The sequence below is a fragment of the Syngnathoides biaculeatus genome, chromosome 6, assembly GCF_019802595.1.
Source record: "Syngnathoides biaculeatus isolate LvHL_M chromosome 6, ASM1980259v1, whole genome shotgun sequence".
Classification (NCBI taxonomy): Eukaryota; Metazoa; Chordata; class Actinopteri; order Syngnathiformes; family Syngnathidae; genus Syngnathoides; species Syngnathoides biaculeatus.
Genome location: NC_084645.1, coordinates 17,775,748 through 17,797,777, shown reverse-complemented (window position 1 = coordinate 17,797,777; position 22,030 = coordinate 17,775,748). Strand labels below are relative to the sequence as shown.

Genomic DNA, 22,030 nt, shown 5'->3' with positions numbered 1-22,030 from the left:
GATACGCTTGCTCTGGTCCCTGCAATTGTCAAAGCAGAATCCCTCAATGAACTAAAATAAATGCTCAACGATGGCATAACATTTTATTAATACTGTTGATAACCCATATTACAGTCTTAAACTATTTAACACTGTTTAACTTGAAAAAAAAATTACATTAAATATTTGCGCATAAAACGTTTGCGCATAGTGCAGTTTATTCACTACATTACACATCCTTGGCCAAGACTTCAAAAGAAGCATCTGACTCATCTCCAATCTGAAAAATATCAATCATAGCTACCCTTTGGTGCATCACTGTCAAACTCATCATTGATGAATTGGTCTAGTTCTGTTTCCTACATTCATGAATGGTGATCCTATCTTGTCATCCTCTATGCCATCCCTGGCATTTGTGAGGAAACATTTTTGAATCCCAAGAGTCTTGGTTCCCTTTATTCCTCATTATTGTCAGCATTTTGAGGGTAAGGTCCACCGTGCCAACAGCGGAGGCCCTTGCCCCCGTTCAGCTGCAATCTGTACCAGCTCTTCATAGGGTCAGGTCCCGATCAAAATGAAAGCTCAAACTACGGGGAAATTAGTGTAATGGGCACTTTTAAAAAAGCGAGCATTTCAATTGTGTGCACTATCCCTTTTTTTGACATAGTTTCAGCTCACATTGTTTTGCTTCCGGTATTTTAAAAGCGATTGCACAACTAGCCCTTGTAGTCGACATTTTTTGTCTTCGTTTAAGTTAAAACAAACTCACAGACAGTTGTTTCTGATGTTTGGTATAGTAGCAACAATATGCTATGCTAACAATTGTTAAATGGAAAGCTTCCTCCACTCCACCCCACCAAGGTGGTCAGAGTTCAGGTTGGTGGCGCACATTACCGTAATAAATATGTGTAACATGAGACATTAAATATAATATTGAAATTTATATGTATACCTTTTATACCACTATGTAGCTGTATTTGACTATACAACTTGATTGTACGTGTTTTTTCATCCATACCTAAATATAACATGCTCTATTGACTTTTTGAAAATAGAAAGTAAGTAAGTTTCTTTCGGCTTGTCCCTTTCGGGGTCGCCACAGCTTGTCATCATACGAACCCACAACCCCTGGTTTACCAAACCAGTGCTCCAACCACTGAGCTACCGGGCCTCACCTTATTGACTTTTTGAAAATATTCTGGGAAAAAATTGTGCGTTATTTTTGAGAAATTATGGTATGTTTGTTTTATTTAATTAGGTCTTCCTGCGTGAGAGTACAAAGTGGTGAAAAAGAGTTAAACCATAGAACCTAAAAATTAACCACTTTGCTGACAAACCATGACCAAACCTTTACTTTTCCTTTTGGGGTACTTCTGGGTCACTCCATGTTCATTTTGGGACACTTCCTGATATTTTTGGGGAACTGCTGTGACATTTCCTATTCAAATTTATCTTAAAATCTCTTTTGGGCACTTCCGGGGACTGCCTGTTAATTTTGGAGCACATCCATTTTAATGTGGAGCACTTCCTGTACCTTTTCAAGCAAATCTGGGTTCCTTCCTGTTTATTTTGGGGCATTTCCTGTTCAATTTGGAGCATTACTGGTCACTTCCTATCCATTTTCGGGCACTTCCCGTTCATTTGGGAGCACTGCTGGGTCATTTCCTATCCATTTTGGGTAATTTCCCGTTTGTTTGGGGTTCTCTACAGGGCACGTCTTTCCATTTTGGGGCACTTCCTGTTTATTTTATTTGACATTTACACAATGATCACTCCTTCTTAAATTGTTTAAAATTAAAAAAGGAATATTTGAACCTCATTATTTGAATAAATATTAAATAGAGGTACAGATAAATATGGCATCTCATGTCAATCTCATTGTACATGGTGAAAATAAAAAGACATTCAATTATAGCACCAGTTTCATGTAGAACACAATTACCGTACCGGGACAACAGGCCACTACTTTTTTACGGTGATGTAAACCCTGTCGCATACTACACAATGCAGCTGGAATAGATTTAATTTCTTTGTTATTTTTGTCACATGGAACATTATTTGTTAGCTCATTGTGGGCGAAAAGATGCCTGAAGAATCGAGGAAAAGTGTTCTAGTTCCCATTTTTAAGAACAAAGGGGATGTTCAGAGCTGTGGGAACTATAAAGGAATAAAGTTGATGAGCCACACAATGAAATTATAGGAAAGAGTAGTGGAGGCTAGACTCAGGACAGAAGTATCTGCGAGCAACAGTATGGTTTCATGCCTAGAAAGAGTACCACAGATGCATTATTTGCCTCGAGGATGCTAGTGGAAAAGTACAGAGAAGGTCAGAAGGAGCTACATTGTGTCTTTGTGGATCTAGAGAAAGCCTATGACAGAGTACCAAGAGAGGAACTGTGGTACTGCATGCGTAATTCTGTTTGCAGTGGTAATGGATAGGCTGACAGATGAGGTTAGACTGGAATCCCCTTGGACCATGATGTTCGCAGATGATATTGTGATATGCAGTGAAAGCAGGGAGCATGCAGAGGAACAATTAGAAAGATGGAGACATGCACTGGAAAGGTTAGTCGAAGTAAAACAGAAAATATGTGTGTGAATGAGAAAGGGGGTGGGGGAAGAGTGAGGCTACAGGGGGAAGAGATAGCGAGGGTGGAGGACTTCAAATATTTAGGGTCAAAATTCCAGAGCAACGGTGAGTGTGGTAAGGAAGTGAAGAAACGGCAAGCAGGCAGGTTGGAACAGCTAGCGGAAGGTGTCTAGTGTGTTATGTGACAGAAGAGTCTGCTAGGATGAAGGGCAAAGTCTACAAAACAGTAGTGAGGCCGGCCATGATGTACGGATTAGAGACGGTGGCACTGAAGAAACAACAGGAAGCAGAACTGGAGGTAGCAGAAATGAAGATGTTGAGGTTCTCACTTGGAGTGAGCAGGTTGGATAGGTATTAGAAATGAGATGATTAGAGGGACAGCCAAAGTTGGATGTTTGGAGACAAGATTCAAGAGAGCAGACTTCGATGGTTTGGACATGTTCAGAGGAGAGAGTGTGAGTATATTGGTGGTGCTGAGGATGGAGCTCCCAGGCAAAAGAGCGAGAGGAAGACCAAAGAGAAGGTTTATGGATGTGGTGAGGGAAGACAAGAGGGCAGTTGGGGTTGAGAGGAAGATGCAGGAGATAGGCTAAGATGGCAAAAGATGACACGCTGTGGCGACCCCTAACGGGACAAGCCGAAAGGAAAAGAAGATTGTGGGCAGTAGGTCGTGTTAGTGTGTAATTGCTTTTTCATGATTTTATTTGTGGAGGATTTCAGAGGTGTTTGAACTGATCAGTCCATTTTTTTTAATTCCACAAAGGCAGCTAATAATGTTGCTCCTCAGGAGTCTATATCAAACTAGCAGCAATTTACATTGATCAGTACCCAAGGAATGCTGTAGTTCTGAGTTTCAAAAACTGTGATGACAATACCACTCAGTCCCCTATGATATTTTATTTATTATTATTTGTGTTTGCTCAAACACTACCACAAACAATAAATTGGTTAATAAACAGCATTCCAAAAGCAATTTTGCAATAAACGCTGATGCAAATGGAATTGTCAATCAATGACGCCTAATGACAATGTTGCTTAGGAAGGGGGGTAGCACGAATACCACTGCCAGTCCTCCATGTTAACATAGACATTTGAATACAATAGCTCTCAGTGGCAGTGAACAAGTTGAAGAATTTGAGGCATCTTTTATCACTATCACTGTCATCTTTTTAAGTAGGAAAAGCCGCTTTTCTGGGTCTTGCATGGATGAATATTCCTTCTTGGTGGTACTCTTTAAAATGGCTGTGTAAAAGTGCATAAGGTTGCTTTTTTTGGACTGAGAATAGTAATAGTTTAGGGATGTATTTTTTTATCGTTGAGTAGAGGGTACAAAAGAAGCTGCACGCACATCTCTTCCCTGGCTTTTAACTACAATACAGCCATGTTGAAACCAATAAAAGAAGAATGGAATGTACATGTGCAAAGTCAGATGTTCTTGGGGAAAAGAGGCTCACCTTCAATCCAGTTACAACTATTCACTTGGTATGTATGAAAATGGTGATTATAAAATGTATTGTCTTAGTTTTACTTCATGTTTTCTTTAGTTTTAAGGCAGCTGAAGAATATACAATACCTTCCACAACCTGCTATGTTGGTTGCTTCTATTCTCGTGTTATTGTGAAATACTGCAGAAATAACATTGTCATTTCCCTCGTGATGAATAAAGTGTTTACAGTGGGAGGAAAAAGCATGTGAACACTTTGAAATTTCTAAAAATTGGTAATAAAATGTAAAATGTGCTCAGATCATCTAAATCATAAATCGATAATAAACAGTCTGCATTAACTAATATTGTAACTGTTTTTTATTGAAAATTGCCCGTTAATATTCACAGTACAAGGAGGATAAAGTAAAACCTATTGGATTAAAAATTTGTGGACCGTCCTTTGACAGCAATGTCAACCATAGGTTTCCTGCAGTTGCTGATCAGACGTGCCAAATGATAAAAGTGATTTTTGGATCATTCAACAAAACTGTTGCAGTTTAAGATTCCTGGGATGTCTGGTGTTGAATAGCCCTCCCTTCTCCTCTGACTCTCTACATTATTTTAAATTATTCGTGTGATATTAGTTTCAGCATACTGTTAATTTTGTTCAATTTGTGGTTGAAATGTATGGACTACAATTGATCACCAACCTCAAAATTCCAAAGGGTTCACATACTCCCCCCTCCCATCTGAGGTTGCCTGTCTTCAACAAAGCTACCTACAGTCATATCATAAGGGGAGCCGTTTTAAAACATTTCCATTTAACAGCGGTTTACTACATTTTACACTTACACTGTTCCTTAAAGTGCCACGGACATGCCTATATACATTTTAAAATGTTATGAAAACTACATATATTATTCACTTTAATGTTTATACGGAAAAAAATGAGCGGCGAGCATGTCATTCATGCGCAAAGTTGCAGAAGTCTCACTCTCCATGCCAGTGGCAGCCATATTGCCTGGAACGTAATTTAAAGATGTCATACTGGAACAGTTGCCATTGAGAAGACGCTGTGCCACCTGCTATGGGAGACGGACAAGAGAGATTTTCAGATTTTTCCAACGCCCCTTCTGACACGGAAGCTGTTTTCAAGAAAAGAACATCTCACAATCGAGTGAAGTGACCAGGGCAATATTAGCTATACTCAGGAGGCCCCATGCCAGGCAAAGTAACTGGCCAGTGGGGGGTGCCTCCTGTCTCCTCCTGCACGCAGCCAAACCACCGATCCACCTCCGAAGCGGCGATGAACAACACCCCCCGCGGCCGCGAGCGACAACAACGAACGCCGCGGCTGCGCACATCGACACTTTTAGCACCCCTGACTTAGGTACTTTATTAAGTTATTAATGCCTCAAGAGGATTTTCGTGGTGGGGAAATACAAAAATCCATATACTACATTATGACGTGTGGTGAAAAAACGGATGCGTCAATTCCGGCTGCCTTTTTTTCATTAAAAAAATACTAAAAAAAAAAATCATGCTTTACGTGTCCATGGCACTTTAAACTTCGTTTACAGATAAACATTTAATGATGGTTAACACCCTTGACTCTGGAATCAACCATTTAAATTTCCATTATATCCAAAAGGAAATACATGATCTATAATCGCATCCCGCTCAATATGGCAAGTATTTTCATTCATCACATTCAAAGTTTCAAGTCAGACGAGGTCGATCCTGGTCAACTCTGACCTTTAAGGCAGGAGGGGCGGTTTTAGCTTAGCTCAGAGTCAGAATGTCAAGAAAATAGTAGTGTTGCAATTCCTGCATCAATAATAATCATACTGAACTTGAAAATAATAAAGCAAATGTCAGTTCTAAAGTTTGTGAATGTTTTTGGTATTCATTAGTGCTATTCTAAAACTATTCAACGCAAAAGAGCTTTTTATGATTGCAAAATTATAATGCAAACACACCAAAAAATTGCAATGGTAAACAGAGTACACTCCTATTGAGAACAGTGCACGAATATAGCTGGCCAAAAGAGATGTACAAAAGCAGTCTACAGGTGTTTAATAAACAGTGGCTCCACTACAGTCATGTCTAATAGCAACAGTTGATCTTGAAAAGATCTCTGAAAAAAGACCTTGAACACTTGTATTTAGACGTCAGAACTGAGGGGGGTGGGGTGGTGGGGGTGGGGGGACTATACACGTACGGTGTTTTCTGAAGTCACAGTGACGCCTGACGAAGTCATTCTGAGCATTCCTTCAAAGACGTTTGAAGCGATTAAATTTACCTTGTGCATTAAACGCAAATAGACGCTATTGGCTTCACCATCTGACGCGTGTATTAAACGTATACAAACACTACTGGCTCCACCATCTGTCTAGTTTAAAAACAAAAAATATTTTTGGGAACTGCTTTTGTCTTCACTCCCGCAGGGCGTGAGATGGTTGGACAATAAAGACGAGTTGATGTCGCCCAAAAGAACGCTTTATAAACCATGCGATCGCTTTCCACAATTTCAATAAACTCGTCGCGTGATCGCTCCTGGTTGTCACGGGCACGATATCCTTCTTTGATTCAAAGTGTGTCAAAACCAAGTGTTGATGATGTTGCTTGTCTGTATACATGTCGGAATGAAGACTTTTCTCTCAAAGCGACAGCAGCGAGCACGTCTCCATCTCTCTCTAACTTACTCTGTCCCTAAGTGGGGGGGGGCAAACAATGCCTGAGAAGCATCTGCGTCTCGCTCCGGAGCCAGATGGCTCACGACTGCCAAGACAATAAACTCCAAAACCCACGCCATTAACTTAACTGTATGTAACAAACAACAAGACACAATAAAGCAGCGACAAGAGAACAAACGTTACCTAAATACCGACACTTGTTCCGTGTGATCGTTATCAAGCTTATGTCAAACTTGTGAAGACACGCGCAAAGACATTATCGCCCCCAAACTGCAGTTTTTAAGAGTACGATTATGTTCAACATAAACAATCTATTAATAAACGCAGAAGCAATTAGTAGCGTTAACCTCGAATATAAACTTGCGAGCGAGCACCTCTCTTCAGCAACGCGTAACTCTCATGATCACACCACATTTCATAGTTAACCCTCTTAATTCAGCGAATCTTATCTTAACTTGGTCTCTGCGGTGACCTTTATTGACGTCTGATTGCCTAGTTACTCGAGATTTTAGCGTCGCTAATCAGTTGGCTAGCTTCTTGCCGAGTGGTAACATTTTACGAGTGGAAGTTCAAAGAACACACGCAGCTAAGGTAAAGTGGCTAATAGTTCGTTAAGCGCCACCGCAGAGAAAACCCACAGAGAAGCTGACACAAACTACACTTGATTTCCACAATGGGGGCTAGCGGGGTGGCTGGCGCAAAGACATGTTTTCATTTACCTCGATTTCAAAGTCGGGAAGGTTGAACGCAGCCCTGAACAGCGAACAGAAGTGTGCTATGGCGGGGACTTCCCACCAAGACTGCACTTCTTCCACAGAAACGGTACATCCCTGGGACATTTTCGGAGCGGAGAATCGTCGGGAGGCTTCGTTTCTCACATTAGAAAAAGGGGAGCTGTGTTCAAAGTTCAATGAAACACTTCCGACAAAACTTGTTGGCGTACTCCAACTCGCACCGCTGCCATGACGATTCGCCGGCCGTCCCAATCTACGGCAATCACTCCGAGTCCAGGCGAACAGATGGGCAGGGTCATACCAATGTTCGTCGGAGAGGGGAGAACGTATACTTAGCTGTTAAATTACTACAACAAAGAAACACATCTATTAACTCTTGCGTCTAATATAATGCCATTTCAATTTCACATATATATGCTTGATTTAATCTTGGAGATTTAAGGCATAATTTCCTACCAGCAGAAAAAGTAAATAGTGTCCAATACCCATCCTTCTTGCTTGTGAGACATTCGTTTAAAGGGAATGTTTTCAATTGTGAAATAACGATTAAAGTGTCGATAATTGGTTTGTGTCAAGCAATTCTCTGTTTAATTTGAAAAAAAAAATTGATTGGTATAGCCTACTGGTTGTTTTTTTTTTCTCTCTCTTTCAACGCCTTCACCCGGTGTTGCTGCATTGCATCATTTAGAAAACAACAACAACATTAACAACCGTCACCACCACCACAAAAGCAATGTTTAAAAACGACTCTAATCCCCACACAGTCATCTAATCACCTTTGGATTTGGTAAACAACATCCCCTTAAAGGCTTTGGCCATTATACAACACAGAGGCTCCCTCTATCGTACAAATCATGAACCGCACTCTCTTGAGACACTTCCACTTTGGAGCAAATCAACTGCCGCGGGGATAATAAAAAATTAATTACTAATGTGTCTTTTTCTCAGTCAAGGAAGGGAAACATTTATTCTGGTCGGAACATTATGACTGTATGCCAAATAGTGCGAGGAACCAGCTCATTTGAAAGAGGATCCGTGTCTGTTTCCGATTGGGTTCTCTGGGAAATAATAAATCAGAGGCAATCTTAAGTGGAAAAAAAAAAAACTAAATCCATCAATTTTCTTCACCATTTGTCCTTATTATAGTCGCAGAATACATACAAATAACCATTCACATTCATACCAAAGGAAAACTTAATGAAACCAACTTTTTGGTGTGTAGAATAAAAATGTTGTGCAGGGGGGAGACATAAATACAAGAACATGCATACTCCACAAAGCAAAATCAGAGCCCAGATTAGAATCCGATTATATGAGAATGCAATGTACACCAATGTTCCGCCTTTTACCAATAGTACATACTGTAGCCTACATATAGTCATGTATTTCTTGCTGATCTGTTTCCCATGGTCTACAAAAACTTTGACTTAAGTTAGTCATGGAGTACACAATAGAATCCTAAGAACTTACAAATCGAAATAAATTTTAACTTTGGGAAATTACAGAGACAAAAGTAAAAGCAATTGAAGTTTCATTGTGAATGCTTGTTGCTTTCATTGGCGTTAGTGTTGTTCAGTAAAATGTGATTAAATTATGACTATATTATGACATGGGCGGCACAGTGGATCAGCTAGAAAACGTTGGCCTCACAGTTCTGAGGACCTGGGTTCAATCCCAGCCCTCCCTATGTGGAGTTTATATGTTCTCCCTGTGTCTTCCAGGCACATCCCACATCCCAAAAACATGCGACATTAATTGCACACTCGAGATTGCCCTTAAGTGTCATTGTATGTGCAGCTGTTTGTCTTGATGTGCCCTGCGATTGGCTGGTGACCAGTTCAGGGTGTACCTTGCCTCCTGCCCGTTGATAGCACTCCTGCAACCCTTGAGAGGATAGGCAGCAAAGACTTCTAGCCATTTTAGGGCCTTGTATTTAACAAATATTAACCAAGGGTTACCTTTAGAGCCGGTGGCCCTGTTCTAAAAATAGCTCACCTCTGATGGGACATTGTGATTTCCGAGGAGGGTTGTATACCGCAAGTGATCATTTGAAAATGTAAACACCTTCAGAGGTTTATAGAAATAAAATATTGCATATTGATATCTGGCGGCACGGTGACGCAGCTGTAGAGCATTGGCCTCACAGTTTTGAGTGGTGCTGAGTAGTCTCTGGGCACTCCTGTTTCCAGCCACATCCAAAAAACGTGCATTAATTGGAGACTCTAAATTGCTCTTAGGTGTGATTGAGTGTGACTCGTGTCTGTCTCCATGTGCCCTACGATTGGTTGGCAACCAGTTCAGGGTGTACCCCGCCTCCTGGCCGACGACAGCTGGGATAGGCTCCAGCACTCCCATGACCCTTGTGAGGATAAGTGGCTCATAAAATGGATGGATGGATGGATTAATCCAATACACATATGTAGTTTTAATTTTGTTCAGAATGAGTTGGACTTTACATGATAAAATCATAATTGCAAGAGGAATGTGAGTAGATTGTACTGGAAATACTTGATTCAATTTAGTTCATTTAAACTCTTGTGGTTTCCCTGTTTCAGTGCAGGTGAAAGCATGATCAAGTACTGAAGACCAATGCTCAAGCCATCAGTATTGGATTTTGTGGAAAATGCAAATAATTCCTCCAAGAGATCCATTACCTCTCTCACAGCTGGTTAGCAGGCAAACCCAAACAGGATAACATCTTCAAGCATCTTGACTTCTGCAAGAGACTGGCAGAGCTGTTAGTGGAGCTTGAACTGCATCTTAAGTGCAAAAGCCCTGTTGCAATTATCACAAGCGAACACACATTGTCCTCATGCCTGAGTCCACTAACAGCCATCTGCAATACTACCCAAGCAGCACAGAGGGCCCCTCGGTGGCTTTGGCACAAAAAAGAATCACGGAGACATGGTGCCAAAGCCATCTGTACACATGCTGGGGTCTGATCAACTGGATAACCTGGTGGAGGCTGGGGGTGTTGAAAGACCCCGAAACACCAGATGATTCCAAGAATATCACTAAGATCTGTCCAGGTGGATCAGCAAGTGTACATGTGTGTGTACAATATAGAGTACTGTACACACATTAGTTAAAGAGCAACCCTAACCTAACCCTAAAAACATGAAAGAAATGCTAATGGAATACAAAGCCAGTAGGACTCTGAGAACGACTGATTCAGGTCTAATTAGGGAGTCCAGAGTCCAAAGCAAACATAGTGAAGCAGCATTTAGCTTTTATGTTGTCAGAAAAAAATGGAATAAGTTGGCAACAGAGGTGACGTCAACCCCAAGTGTGAGTGTTTTCAAATCCAGATTAAAAACTCTTTTTTTTCCCTCATGCGTTTTAGAGTACTTCCACTTTTCAGTAATATTTTAGTTAACGTGTATGAAATGAGCTATGCAAATAAAATTGCTTTGCTCAAAAATAAAGTATATCAGACAGGAGACAAAAACACAACTTCTAGCACACCATTTTAAAAACAACATCATTGAGAGAAGCATTTCTATATCACCAGAAAAAAAAAAATCATTGAAAAAAATTGCTTAGGGGCAGAGATGTTGGTGTGGTAGTCACAAGTTCTTTTTAGTGATGTCCTTATGTAATACCTTGTTTTGCAATTTTTTTATGTCTTTCTTCTCCTGATTCTGTACCAGTCAACATGGTGTTACTCATATTAGCATTGCTTTTACCTTGGTAATACATTTTCTGTATGTCTGAGAACATTTGTGTAGACTGATTAGTTGCACACGGGATATTATGTAATACAGAGGCTAATTGGGATCTTTAGAAGACGGGTTGTCTTTGCTTTTCCCATCCATCCATCGAAGACAAATTCAAAATTAACTGTTGACGTGATTCTGATGTGTATGCGAGAGTGTGTTGTGTGTGCATGTGCGGTCTCAACAGGTACAGGAGTATGTCAGTCGTATTCAGGCAGTTGCTGTGTCACTCACACAGTCACCACGAGAGGGAGGGATTTAGCCAACGAGACAATGCTGGCGTTTGTGCAAAGGCTGGCTCTCTCAGTCTGCTCTCGCTTGGCTACCACTGATGCACGCATGGTTGAAGGGAGAGGAAAGTGGACAGCTTGATCCAGGTCGTGGGATACACCGACAGCGGTAAGGACGAGCTTCTCTTTGCTGTATTGGAAGAAAAAGACAAAGTAGGCAAGGAGTTGTCAAATTATGTAGAATAAAGGGTACCGATGGCCTTGGAGATAGAAGTTGTCCTGGCGTGAGGCAGCCCACTCTGTGTTTTGGCAGGGTCACTTCTCTCTCTGAGTGTGTGAATGGAACCAGGCTAAAGAGAAGTTGCACAGGAAGAGGCTCAGGGAAAAGCATGTGCAGAATGTGGCCGGGCTCCAGCAATGAAAACAACCACAATTAGGAATAGCCGGGAAATGCAAAAGTGTGATGTTATGATGACAAAGAAATTGGGAAAATAATCCACAGCAATGTTTGAAAAATAGATTACTGTGGCGAAAGAGTGAAGCTACAAATGAAGCTTCATGGGGGTGAAAAATAGAGGCAGAGTAGAGGTGGAGATTAAGACAGATTAATGAGATAGATGAGTCAAGAGGAAGTTAAGGGGGGAAATGGAATCAAAAGGTGAAAAACAAAATAAGAAATAGATCTGAGATGATTAGCGATCGTTGTAACTTCTAACATTTACCCTCTGTCATTTTTACTACACTGTATATACAAAACACAACCCACCACATCACAGCAAAAAAAAAAAAAAAAAACAAGGCCAGTGCATGTGTAGGAAAAGGATACTGAGTTCTGATTTTATCATCTTGTGTCAAAAAATCTTATCCCTGTAAGAAGGTGTCTTAGAGAGACAGAGTGCTGTTTTTTATGGTTAGTCCTGTGATATTTTGATTCGATGAACATTTTTATCACATGCAGTCATATTTCCTATTTGTGTTTTTCAAATCAAGAGTTTGCTGAGTGATTTGAGGGGAGAGCAAAAAGCAGAGGGGCTGGTCTTGAATATACCAAGCAGACATTGCCGGTTTTGGTCGTCGTAGGAAAAAAGGCGTCCACCCCTGCCGCACCAGTGGGAGGAAAAAGAGCAGCCCACTAGTGATTTACTCAAGAACCCAGAGAGCTGCATTAGTGTTACTGAGTGGGCAAGATGAGGGGTGAGCTGACCATTTGAAACCCAGTGCTAAATTGTGAAAGGGAAGGCAAAGAAGAGGAGGAGGAAGTAGGTGGAGCAGGCCGAAGGGAGTTGTGGGCCTGGAGCCCAAACGCAAGCAAGATGACGGAGAACAAAATAAGGTAATCTTTCTTTTGTCAAACATTCCATTCTACTGTTTTTGCGATCACCTGCTTGATCATTACAGAATAAATGGGTCCGTTTGACTTTAATCCTCTAAAGAGGGAAGCATTTCCTCTATTTGTCTGCGTTTCCATTGAATACAGGATCCCCTAATATCATTTGGCCTCGACTGTTAAAACATCTGCAGTTCTACATTCATTCTTCATTTGTGTGGTCTGTGTTGACAAGTGCACGCAAATGTGTGTATCCCACGTGTCTACTGTTTATGTTGATCCCATTGCAGTCTGCCTGCTAAGCTGATTAATGGGGGCGTAGCAGGTCTGGTTGGTGTGACATGTGTGTTTCCCATCGATCTGGCCAAAACCCGTCTACAGAACCAGCAGGGCACCCAAGTCTACAAAGGAATGTGAGTACGACCTCCAGAGCAAAATCCAAAACCAGAAGGATGAGCTTCCGTGTTTTTCCTGTATCAGCATCCTCAGCGCATAACTGCATTGTATCGCTGTATTAAAAACCCATTTAGACAATGATTGCAGCTTGACATGAACCACAAAGAATCCCATAGAAGGGGGAGTTGCCAAGCTCAGCACTCTGTTTTTTTCTCAGTGCTTTGAGAAAGTTCAGCAGAAAATCACGATCATTATATCACGTAACTAGAAACATGCATGTTTTTCTTTTGTTATTATGGACATCGATGCTTATATAAACCTTTCAGTGATGGAATACAATGACCTTTAATATGGGGGGGGGGGGAGTGGACTGGTGTCCTTATAAGACCCTGAATTTTCTGTGTGGTGGGCAGCAGCGCTGCCTTGTGAATGGGTGCGGCCATCCTGTGCTCAGTAGCACAAGACCCAAAGTGCAGTTTTCCACTGTGAGTCAGAGATGGAAAAGTACCCGGAATGACTTATTCCCTTCAAGATCTAATAATAAAATTAGGCTGCATGCTTCCAGCTCAAGATTAACAAAGAACTGTTAAAATGTTTCCAACCCCCATACGGCGAAGCAAATCATTCAGTATTTATCTTGAGGCATGTCATCACAGATAATGTTGAATTAATTTTTTTTTTAAAGTAGGTCAATGTAAATGCGGTGCATGTCTCTTAACGACAGAGAACGGAACTTTCAAAGTTACACGTTTGTTGCATGATGTTGGCTGATGTTTCCAAGTTGTTCTGAAGTAAAACACATTCTTACATGAGGCAATATTGTAAAATGAAAAACTGCTCAAGAGTTTCTTTTTAGGTAACATTTAACTGTTTTTAAGCTTACATGTGTAGATTTGGTTGTAAAATCGATATTGAGTTGTACTGATCAGTAAGACCCTTTCCAAAGTTGCAAGATCTATTTCCTGTTTTTTTTTTTTTTTTTATTATCATCACGTTTGCTCTTTGCCATCACGCGTAACTTTCTGTGGTGCAATTACAAAAAGTTAGTCCATAGCCATAAATAGTGACATTTAAGGCTTTCAAGATTTTCACAAGTGAAATGTGACTCCATATGGACTGATGGTTTTGTGTGGCTTTGAAAGCATTTAAACATGGGTCAGCCTCCAAATGATATGACTTAAGAGTCACTGTACTGCACATAATTAAACTGAGGCAGTGTTATTTCTCTTTTTTCATGTCAGGTGGGACTGTCTGGCTAAGACAGTGCGCTCAGAGGGCTATTTCGGATGTTACAGAGGTATTTTTGTTGTTGTTGCATTTTTAATGCCTGGGACAAACAGCAACTTACCATAAATTGCAATTCATAGCAAAATAGCAATGCATGACAGAAGTAAGATGATGTGCTTACTTGTTCATTCTACTTGCTAGGCTGGAAGGGAAGCGTTTGTCACTCATTAGCTGTTTTTTTTTTTGCCTCCTTCAGGTGCAGCAGTCAACCTCACTCTTGTCACACCAGAAAAAGCAATCAAACTAGCCGCTAATGATGCCTTTCGACAAAAGCTCTCCAGAGATGGGTAAACTTTCACGACATTCATGTGAATGTTAAGTTTGTTAGCCATAAAGGATTCAGTAAGGAGCGTAAATATTTGTATAACCTTTACAGGATTTATATATATTTTTTTAAATATCAAATATGTGATAGAATCGTCAGCTCTCAACTTTAATTTAAGAAGTTTTGCTAAACTATGTAATTACCATTTAGGAATTACATCCATTTTATGCAAAACTTTCTTTGAAGGTAAAATTACAATGGACCTTTCTGACTGGCGATCTTCAGCTCCGCCCCCACTTAGCTACAGTTGCCATGCCCCACAATCTTCCAAAATGGCAACTGAACATAACAGGTTTGAACTGGATCATCTATCGTGTATTCCAGGTAATATTGGGGTATGTTTTTTGCCAAATGCGTCGGACTTGTCCAAGAGAGTTCTACAAAGAGGTTTCAACTATGTACACAGAAATTAAGATTTTGGACGGAGCAGGATGCAATGTCAGAGTTACTGCCAAACGTTGGCGATCAATGCAAAAAAATTTGACGGTTCATAAACGTCATTTTGAAATCCAACAGGATAAAATTGTGGAATGGTACTGTGCATGTAAAGCAGGGTAAATATTTTTTTTCTTGGAAAGATCACAAGTAATATTGTAGTCTTTATAAGTGAGTGCGGGTATTCATTTGACTTGGCTCGTAATGGAACCCAGTTTTCTGTCTTAAAAGTCGAATTTGATACAAATAGGCAAATGGACATTTCTCTTGCATGAGATGGCTCATTTACGTATTACTAACCCGACTCTTCGGCATAAAACATTACACACTTCATTCGACAGGTCACTGATACACTAACAAAGGGAAAGTTGTTCTCATGCAATGTATAAAGCACTGATAATAGTACTTCTCCATCCCTTACCTTTGAACATACAGCCCTGCGGTAGTTGATATTGATATTGTAGTTGTACACCGCTCTTCCCCGAGCCTTAATCCATCGTAGACACTTCGTCAACTGTGTTTTAGGCTTTAGAAAATTAATCAACCGGGCCCCTTGCAACCTAGACGGATATCTTTCATTAGAATTGCACGGTCCCCAAGCGCATCTGAGGACCTTTTTATCCGTAACATTAACTTTTCCAACCGCACGCGACCGATAACCAGCATTGCTTGTGGGACATGACGACAAGAAGGGCGGGTCAAGCAAAGGGTTAAGCCAATGCGGCTACCTGATTGGCTATTATTGTATGAGTTATTGACAGGTCGGAAAGGTCCATTAGGTATTTACATTCTTTTGAAGCCCTGAAAAATACAGGTTAATGTTTACGTTACATTTTTTGTATGATTTGTAGAGTGATGTTGAGCACAATCAATTAATTTAACACCTCGTGGTAGGTAAACAAACTCCAGATGTTTGGTGACCAAAATAATTAGCTACACCTCAAACAGAATGGTTTCGTGTGTTTTGTAAATGGTTTTTGTCTGTCATTAGCCATTTGCCCCTCTGGGGGGAAGTTCTGGCAGGCTGTGGCGCTGGGACATGTCAGGTGGTGGTCACCACTCCCATGGAAATGCTCAAAATCCAACTACAAGATGCAGGGAGAATCGGTGAGACAGTCATTGCAATTATGTCATGTCAAATACGAACAAATTTAGCCAGTGAGTGTAAAACACGTCATTCAATAGCAAAATTATTAACCATGATAATGACGCAGGCTCACATAAGTGTGACTTCTCCTCAGCTGCTCAGAGGAAAGTATCGACACCTGCTCAGGCTGCTGCTCCGGGTCCTGCTCCATCCTTAGTGGAACCGCAGCCAGTCCGGTCTGGTGCTCCCCTACGGACATCTGCTACCAGCATCACGGTGGAGTTGCTGAGAACCCGAGGCCTTGCTGGTCTGTACAGGGGAGCAGGAGCCACCTTGATGAGGTTTAACATGCACACACACACGTTAGGTACACTACTGCAATAAATTAAAAATAGGTCTGTTTCAAATTACACTCTTCTCAGCATAGAAAAGTTCAATTAGTTATTACATACATTGTACAATTTATTCATTTTAATTTTTTTAATCACTTATTTTAAAAGTGTATTGTCGCTGCAATGTGTGCGTGTGTGGGGAGGGGGCCAGGGGGCACAAACCCGCCTTATGTGCACATGCGCAGTGACACGTCAGAAGAGGGCAGGATTGGTCAAACCGAATATCAATCAAACTACCCGTGCGAACGACATGTTAGCCATACCTGACTCAAGCGACATATTGTTTTTTTTTTCACGCGGTCACATGATCAACCAAAACTGCCCAGGTGAACGACTGGTTGATCGCGATCAAGGGATTGGGCACCCCTGTTCTAGTGGATCTCATAAAATTGTGTGAGTCACTTTTGCTCCCATTGAACACCCTCATGACTGCTTTGATTGGTTCATTCTGAATTATGTAACAAACACGCAGTGTTTGTTGTACAGCTCTTTCTGACGCCTCTAATCAACATTGATCAATAGATTCCTCCAGCTATGTTTGGCTTCTACTTATATTACAGTGGGAAGGGCAACAACTGTTTCCAATTTTGTCACATGATTCTTCTCGTTTCTTTTACATTGACATGGTCTGTCATGTCGGCACAGTTCAGCAAGTGGTTAGTGCATTGCCCTCACAGTTCTGAGGTTAGGGGTCCAAATCCCGGCCCCACCTTTAAGGAGTTTGCATGTTCTCCCTGTGCCTGCGTGGGTTTTCTCTGGGCACTCCAGTTTCCTTCCACATCCCCAAAAACATGCATTAATTGGAGCCTCCAAATTGCCCCTGGGTGTGATTCTGAGTGTGACTGTTGTCTTTCTCTGCGTGCCCTGCGATTGACTGGAAACTTGTTCAGGGTTTACCCTGACAGCTGGGTTTGGCTCCAGCACTCCCGCAACCCTTGTGAGAATAAGCGTCTCAGAAAATGAATGGATGGATGGTCTGTCATTGTTTCACATTTCACCTTAACACTTTCCACGCATATTTTTTAGGGATGTCCCTTTCTCAATGATCTACTTTCCCTTGTTTGCCAACCTGAACGCATTGGGGAGGGAAAAACATGGGAGTCCAGGTGATGTACAGGCGCGTGCCCCTTTCTGGCAGTCCTTTGTGGCCGGATGCTCTGCAGGCTCCGTGGCAGCTGTGGCTGTCACACCACTGGATGGTGAGTGGGAAACCAAAAACAGAGAAATAAACACTGAGCTGTGAAAGTGGGTTTATGGCTCGACTGAAAACAGCCTCTGCTCTACTAGATAGTTTAGCATCTAGATGTCTGGATTTTACATAGGTTTGATCTCAATTTAAATTCTAATCCTTGTCAGATGAAAATTTTGAATGGTAACCTCCAATGTCCCTGACACCTGGCACTTTATTAGGTATTAGGTACCGCTAGATAATCTAATAATTAAAAACAAGGTTTGGATAGACAGTTTTAGAGCTATAACCTCACCCCACCATATTTTCGTTGTGATTGTGTGAGGGTTTGTGTGCAAGTCTAGGACACAATTTCTATTACACTTTGACAGCTGGCGCATGGCCAAATGGAGAACAGATTAAGCCATGGTTCGGTCCTTGGCATGTTTAAGAGAGTTCTCTATTAGTACCTTTCTCCATATTGGCACCAAAACGTTACAGTGCGCCATTGCCCGGACTGTTTGTTATGAATCCGTTCAAAGGTTTTTCATCACTATCTCAAACAATTCAACATTTTGCAAAATTGAAATACAATCGAGCATAGTGGAGAAGTGGTTGCCACATCTCTGGCAGTTTCAATCAAAACTATTACCCTAGCAATTTTCGTATTAGCTCTTGTTCAGGATAATGTTAGATTGTGAATGAAAAAATGAGAAAAATAATTTCAAAACTTTTTTCACCATGTGACCTACAACCCGTACAACTTAATTGAGGACGATACCTTTTTGAGAGAAATAAAAATAAACAACTGAGATAATGTGGTTGTACAAGTGTGCCCAATCACTTTTGGAACTATTCAATTGAAACCAAATACTTTTCAATATAGATTTGTAATCGCATCTTGTAGCACAAGCCGTGGTCTCCAGAGAGCTTCCACATCATCAGAAGGATCTCGTTGATCAAAGGCATCAGTCGGGCGAAGGGCAAAAAATTATTACGAAAAGATTAAATGGAACACAGGTAAGACAGCCATCATCAAGTGGAGAGGCTGTCAAGAGGACACCAACAACAACCCTTTGCTGTGACACTCATATATGTAACTCTGGTGTCGTCCACTTCTTCTGATCATCCTTGAGATGGTTCTACACCTTCATTGCTATCCAGCTGTCTGATTATACTGATTGGACTTGAGAAGGAAAGCCACAGTGCATGTCTGAGCAGATGAGAATAATGAGGTTAAAGAAACTCCCTGAAGAGTTCAGAAGCAGAATTGTGGCAAGGCACAGATCTGGCCAAGGGCACAAAAACATTTCTGCTGCACTTAAGTTTCCTAAGAGCATAGTGGCCTTCATTGTCCTTGAATAGAAGATGTTTGGGAAGACCAGAACCCTTCCTGTAGCTGGCAGTCTGGCCCAACTAATCAATCGGGAGAAGAGCCTTGGTGAGAGAGGTAAAGAACAACCCAAAGATCATTGTGGCTGAGATCCAGAGATGCAGGTAGGAGATGGGAGAAAGTTCTAGAAAGTCAACTATTACCCCACCAGTCGGAACTTTATGGGAGAGTGACCTGACGGAAGCCTCCCCTCAGTGCAAGACACATGAAAGTCCACATCTTCTTATTTTCCTTTTGGCTTGCCCTGTTAGGGGTTGCCACTGCGTGTCATCTTTTTCTATCTAAGCCTATCTCGTGCATCTTCCTCTCTAACATCAACTTCCCTCATGTCTTCCCTCACATCATGCATCAACTTTCTCCTTTGGTCTTCCTCTTGCTCTTTTGCCTGGCAACTCCATCCTCAGCACCTTTCGACCAATATACTCACGCTCTCTCCCCTGGACATGTCCAAACCATCGAAATCTGCCCTCTCTAACTTTGTCACCAAAACTAACTTTGGCTGTCTCTCTAATGAGCTCACTTCTAATCCTGTCCAACCTGCTCACTCCTAGCGAGAGCCTCATCACCTTCAGTTGCGCCACCTCCAGCTCTGCTTCCTGTTGTCTCTTCAGTGCTACCGTCTCTAATCCATCCATCACGACTGACCTCACCACTGTTTTATAAACTTTGCCCTTCGTCCTATCAGAGACTCTTCTGTAACATAACACACCTGGCCTCTTCCGTCACCTGTTCCAACCTGCATTATGAAAGGCCACATGGAGTTTTCTTTGAGGAAAAAAAAAAAAAAAACACCTGAAGGAGTCCAAGATCCTGAACCCTAAACCTGCCTGGGCTGAAGGTTCACCTTCCAACAAGACAATGACCCTAAGCACACAGCTGAAATAATGAAAGAGCGGCTTTAGAAGAGTTCTGTGACAGTTTTTGAATGGCCCGGCATAAACCCTGACTTAAACCCAAATGAGCATTTCTGGATAGACTTGAAAATGGCCGAGTAGTTGGATAGGTTCTGCAAGGAAGAATGGCAAAAGATGCCTAAATTCAGGTGTGAGAAACCTGTTGCACCATTTCCAAAAAGACTCATGGCTGTATTAGCTCAAAGGGTGCTACTACTAAATAGTGAGAGTCTGAATACTTATGGATGTGTGATGTTTTTTGTTTTTTTTTTCCAAATAAATTACAAAAATCTCAACAATTCCATTTTTTTCAATATCACTAAGAGTGAAAAAAATCCATACCTACTGTACATATGACAAAACTTTCTTCTTACTATATCTGGACTATGGAGTAGAGTGACACGTGTTATCGTTTCATAGAAAAACACGCAAGCCTGGCTACATTGAGCAAAAACACACTTGAAATCTCACAAGGTCATGTGTGAAAATGTGTTATGGTACGATGAAATGATTGAAGTTTTTGGCCATAATTCCAAAAGGAATGTTTGGCACACATAACACTCCTCCTCCCCAAATCTGTGAAGCATGGTGGTGGTTGCCTAATTCTTTGGGGCTGTTTTTCTCCATCTTGAAGTAGGAACTTTGTACAGTTCAGGTTCATCATGTAATTTCACCCAAAGCTAAATATCCTCATCTCTTTGTGAGTAGTGTTTCATTTACTGTATACAGAAGTAGTAAAAGGTCATCTTTGATTTTCCCCACTCACACAGTGATAAAAACTCGACTCCAAACATTGCAGAAAGGTGAAGGGGAGGACACCTACAGAGGAATTATTGACTGCACAGGGTAAATATTTAACAATTAAATATTGCATGTATATAGTTTTTCACCATTATTGATGACAGTCTGTTTAATTTTGCAGGCGCATTCTGAGAAGGGAGGGACCATCAGCATTCCTGAAGGGTGCAGCGTGCCGTGCGCTGGTGATTGCACCCCTTTTCGGCATTGCGCAAGGTGTCTACTTTCTTGGGGTTGGAGAGGCTGTGCTAGGATTGATGGGATCAAATTAATCGGTAGTGGTCGTGTTGTATCTGCACATCGTATTTCTGAGTCAACCTGCAGTTTATACAGAAAGGCCACCATCGCAATGTGGACCCGGCGGCTCACACTCATCCAGGTTATATACGGGAAACAAGAGTTGATGTCCTGTGTACTGTATGTGCTGTGTCCCAAGGATTTTTGAGTTTACTTCTGGAGACAGATAATCTTGTCTGCCTGTGTAGAAAAAGTTCCAGTATGTTTTTTCAGGTTGCTAACCATTTGTATGGTTCTAAATCATTGAACGTGAGCTTCCTGTATTATATTCAGTTCTACAGATTAAAATATTGGCTCCTGTTTTACATGCTGTTTTCCATTCATCCCACTCTATCGTGAGGTCTCAGCTGTAATCTTGGATTTCCTCCCTTGATTGGGATGTGCTGCCCGTCAATAGGTCATTTGTTAATCTGATGGTAATTATTTAATCCTTGTACTAGTGTAAAATATACACACACAGTTCACTTCCAACCTAAAAGATACATGCTTCTGGGGCGCTGGATTTAAACAGTGCTTCCTGTTCTTCACAGCTTCAGAAGGTTTACGATCATTCAAAACAAATGGGACCAAAAGCTACTTTTGCTTCAGTAATTGTAAAAGTGGAAGGAAAACAAAATCAAAGCCTTATGTTTTTTTTTGTTTGGTCTTGAATTATCTGTAATTTGTCCTGTGGAGCATTGTGGTCCTGTTTCGTAACAATAATTATGCAATTAAATTATATCTATCTACATGTACACACAAATACAGACCTACAATGCTGTATTTTGTAAAACTAGGTAAGAGTTTTCACAATGTAGACTAAACAGTCCGTGTAAAACATTTGTTTACTACTTGTAAATAAAGATACCAGCAGACTTTGGT

At 41.2% G+C, this 22,030-nt stretch overlaps 2 protein-coding genes across 3 annotated transcripts in view; one reads left to right on the top strand and one right to left on the bottom strand.

The window, feature by feature from the left end:
• Positions 1-7,693, bottom strand: part of LOC133501829 (chromatin remodeling regulator CECR2) — a 41,795-nt gene extending 34,102 nt beyond the window's left edge. The window contains exon 1 of the mRNA XM_061821866.1: positions 7,411-7,693. Coding sequence (XP_061677850.1) covers positions 7,411-7,530 — 120 coding nt within the window. The 5' untranslated portion in view covers positions 7,531-7,693. The remainder of the gene's footprint in view (positions 1-7,410) is intronic.
• A 3,712-nt stretch (positions 7,694-11,405) lies between these two features.
• On the top strand, positions 11,406-22,023 carry slc25a18 (solute carrier family 25 member 18). 2 transcript variants are annotated; one of them, XM_061821492.1, is made up of 10 exons: positions 11,406-11,540; positions 12,362-12,704; positions 12,989-13,111; positions 14,336-14,391; positions 14,578-14,668; positions 16,133-16,248; positions 16,383-16,569; positions 17,647-17,819; positions 20,845-20,920; positions 20,997-22,023. In XM_061821492.1, the coding sequence occupies exons 2-10, from the start codon at positions 12,685-12,687 to the stop codon at positions 21,142-21,144; spliced, it is 990 nt and encodes a 329-aa protein (XP_061677476.1). In that variant the 5' UTR covers positions 11,406-11,540; positions 12,362-12,684; the 3' UTR covers positions 21,145-22,023. The 2 variants fall into 2 exon arrangements, with proteins under 2 accessions (XP_061677476.1, XP_061677477.1); XM_061821493.1 differs by lacking the exons at positions 11,406-11,540; positions 12,362-12,704 and adding an exon at positions 14,893-14,998 and having other exon boundaries at positions 13,032-13,111.
• Positions 22,024-22,030: the final 7 nt, after the last annotated feature.

Excerpts from the sequence above, each read along its gene's own strand:
- slc25a18 (XM_061821492.1), top strand. The coding sequence starts at position 12,685 with ATGACGGAGAACAAAATAAG. Across the intron at positions 14,669-16,132 it reads CAAAAGCTCTCCAGAGATGG|CCATTTGCCCCTCTGGGGGG; the intron begins GTAAACTTTCAC and ends GTCTGTCATTAG. Across the intron at positions 17,820-20,844 it reads GGCTGTCACACCACTGGATG|TGATAAAAACTCGACTCCAA; the intron begins GTGAGTGGGAAA and ends CCACTCACACAG.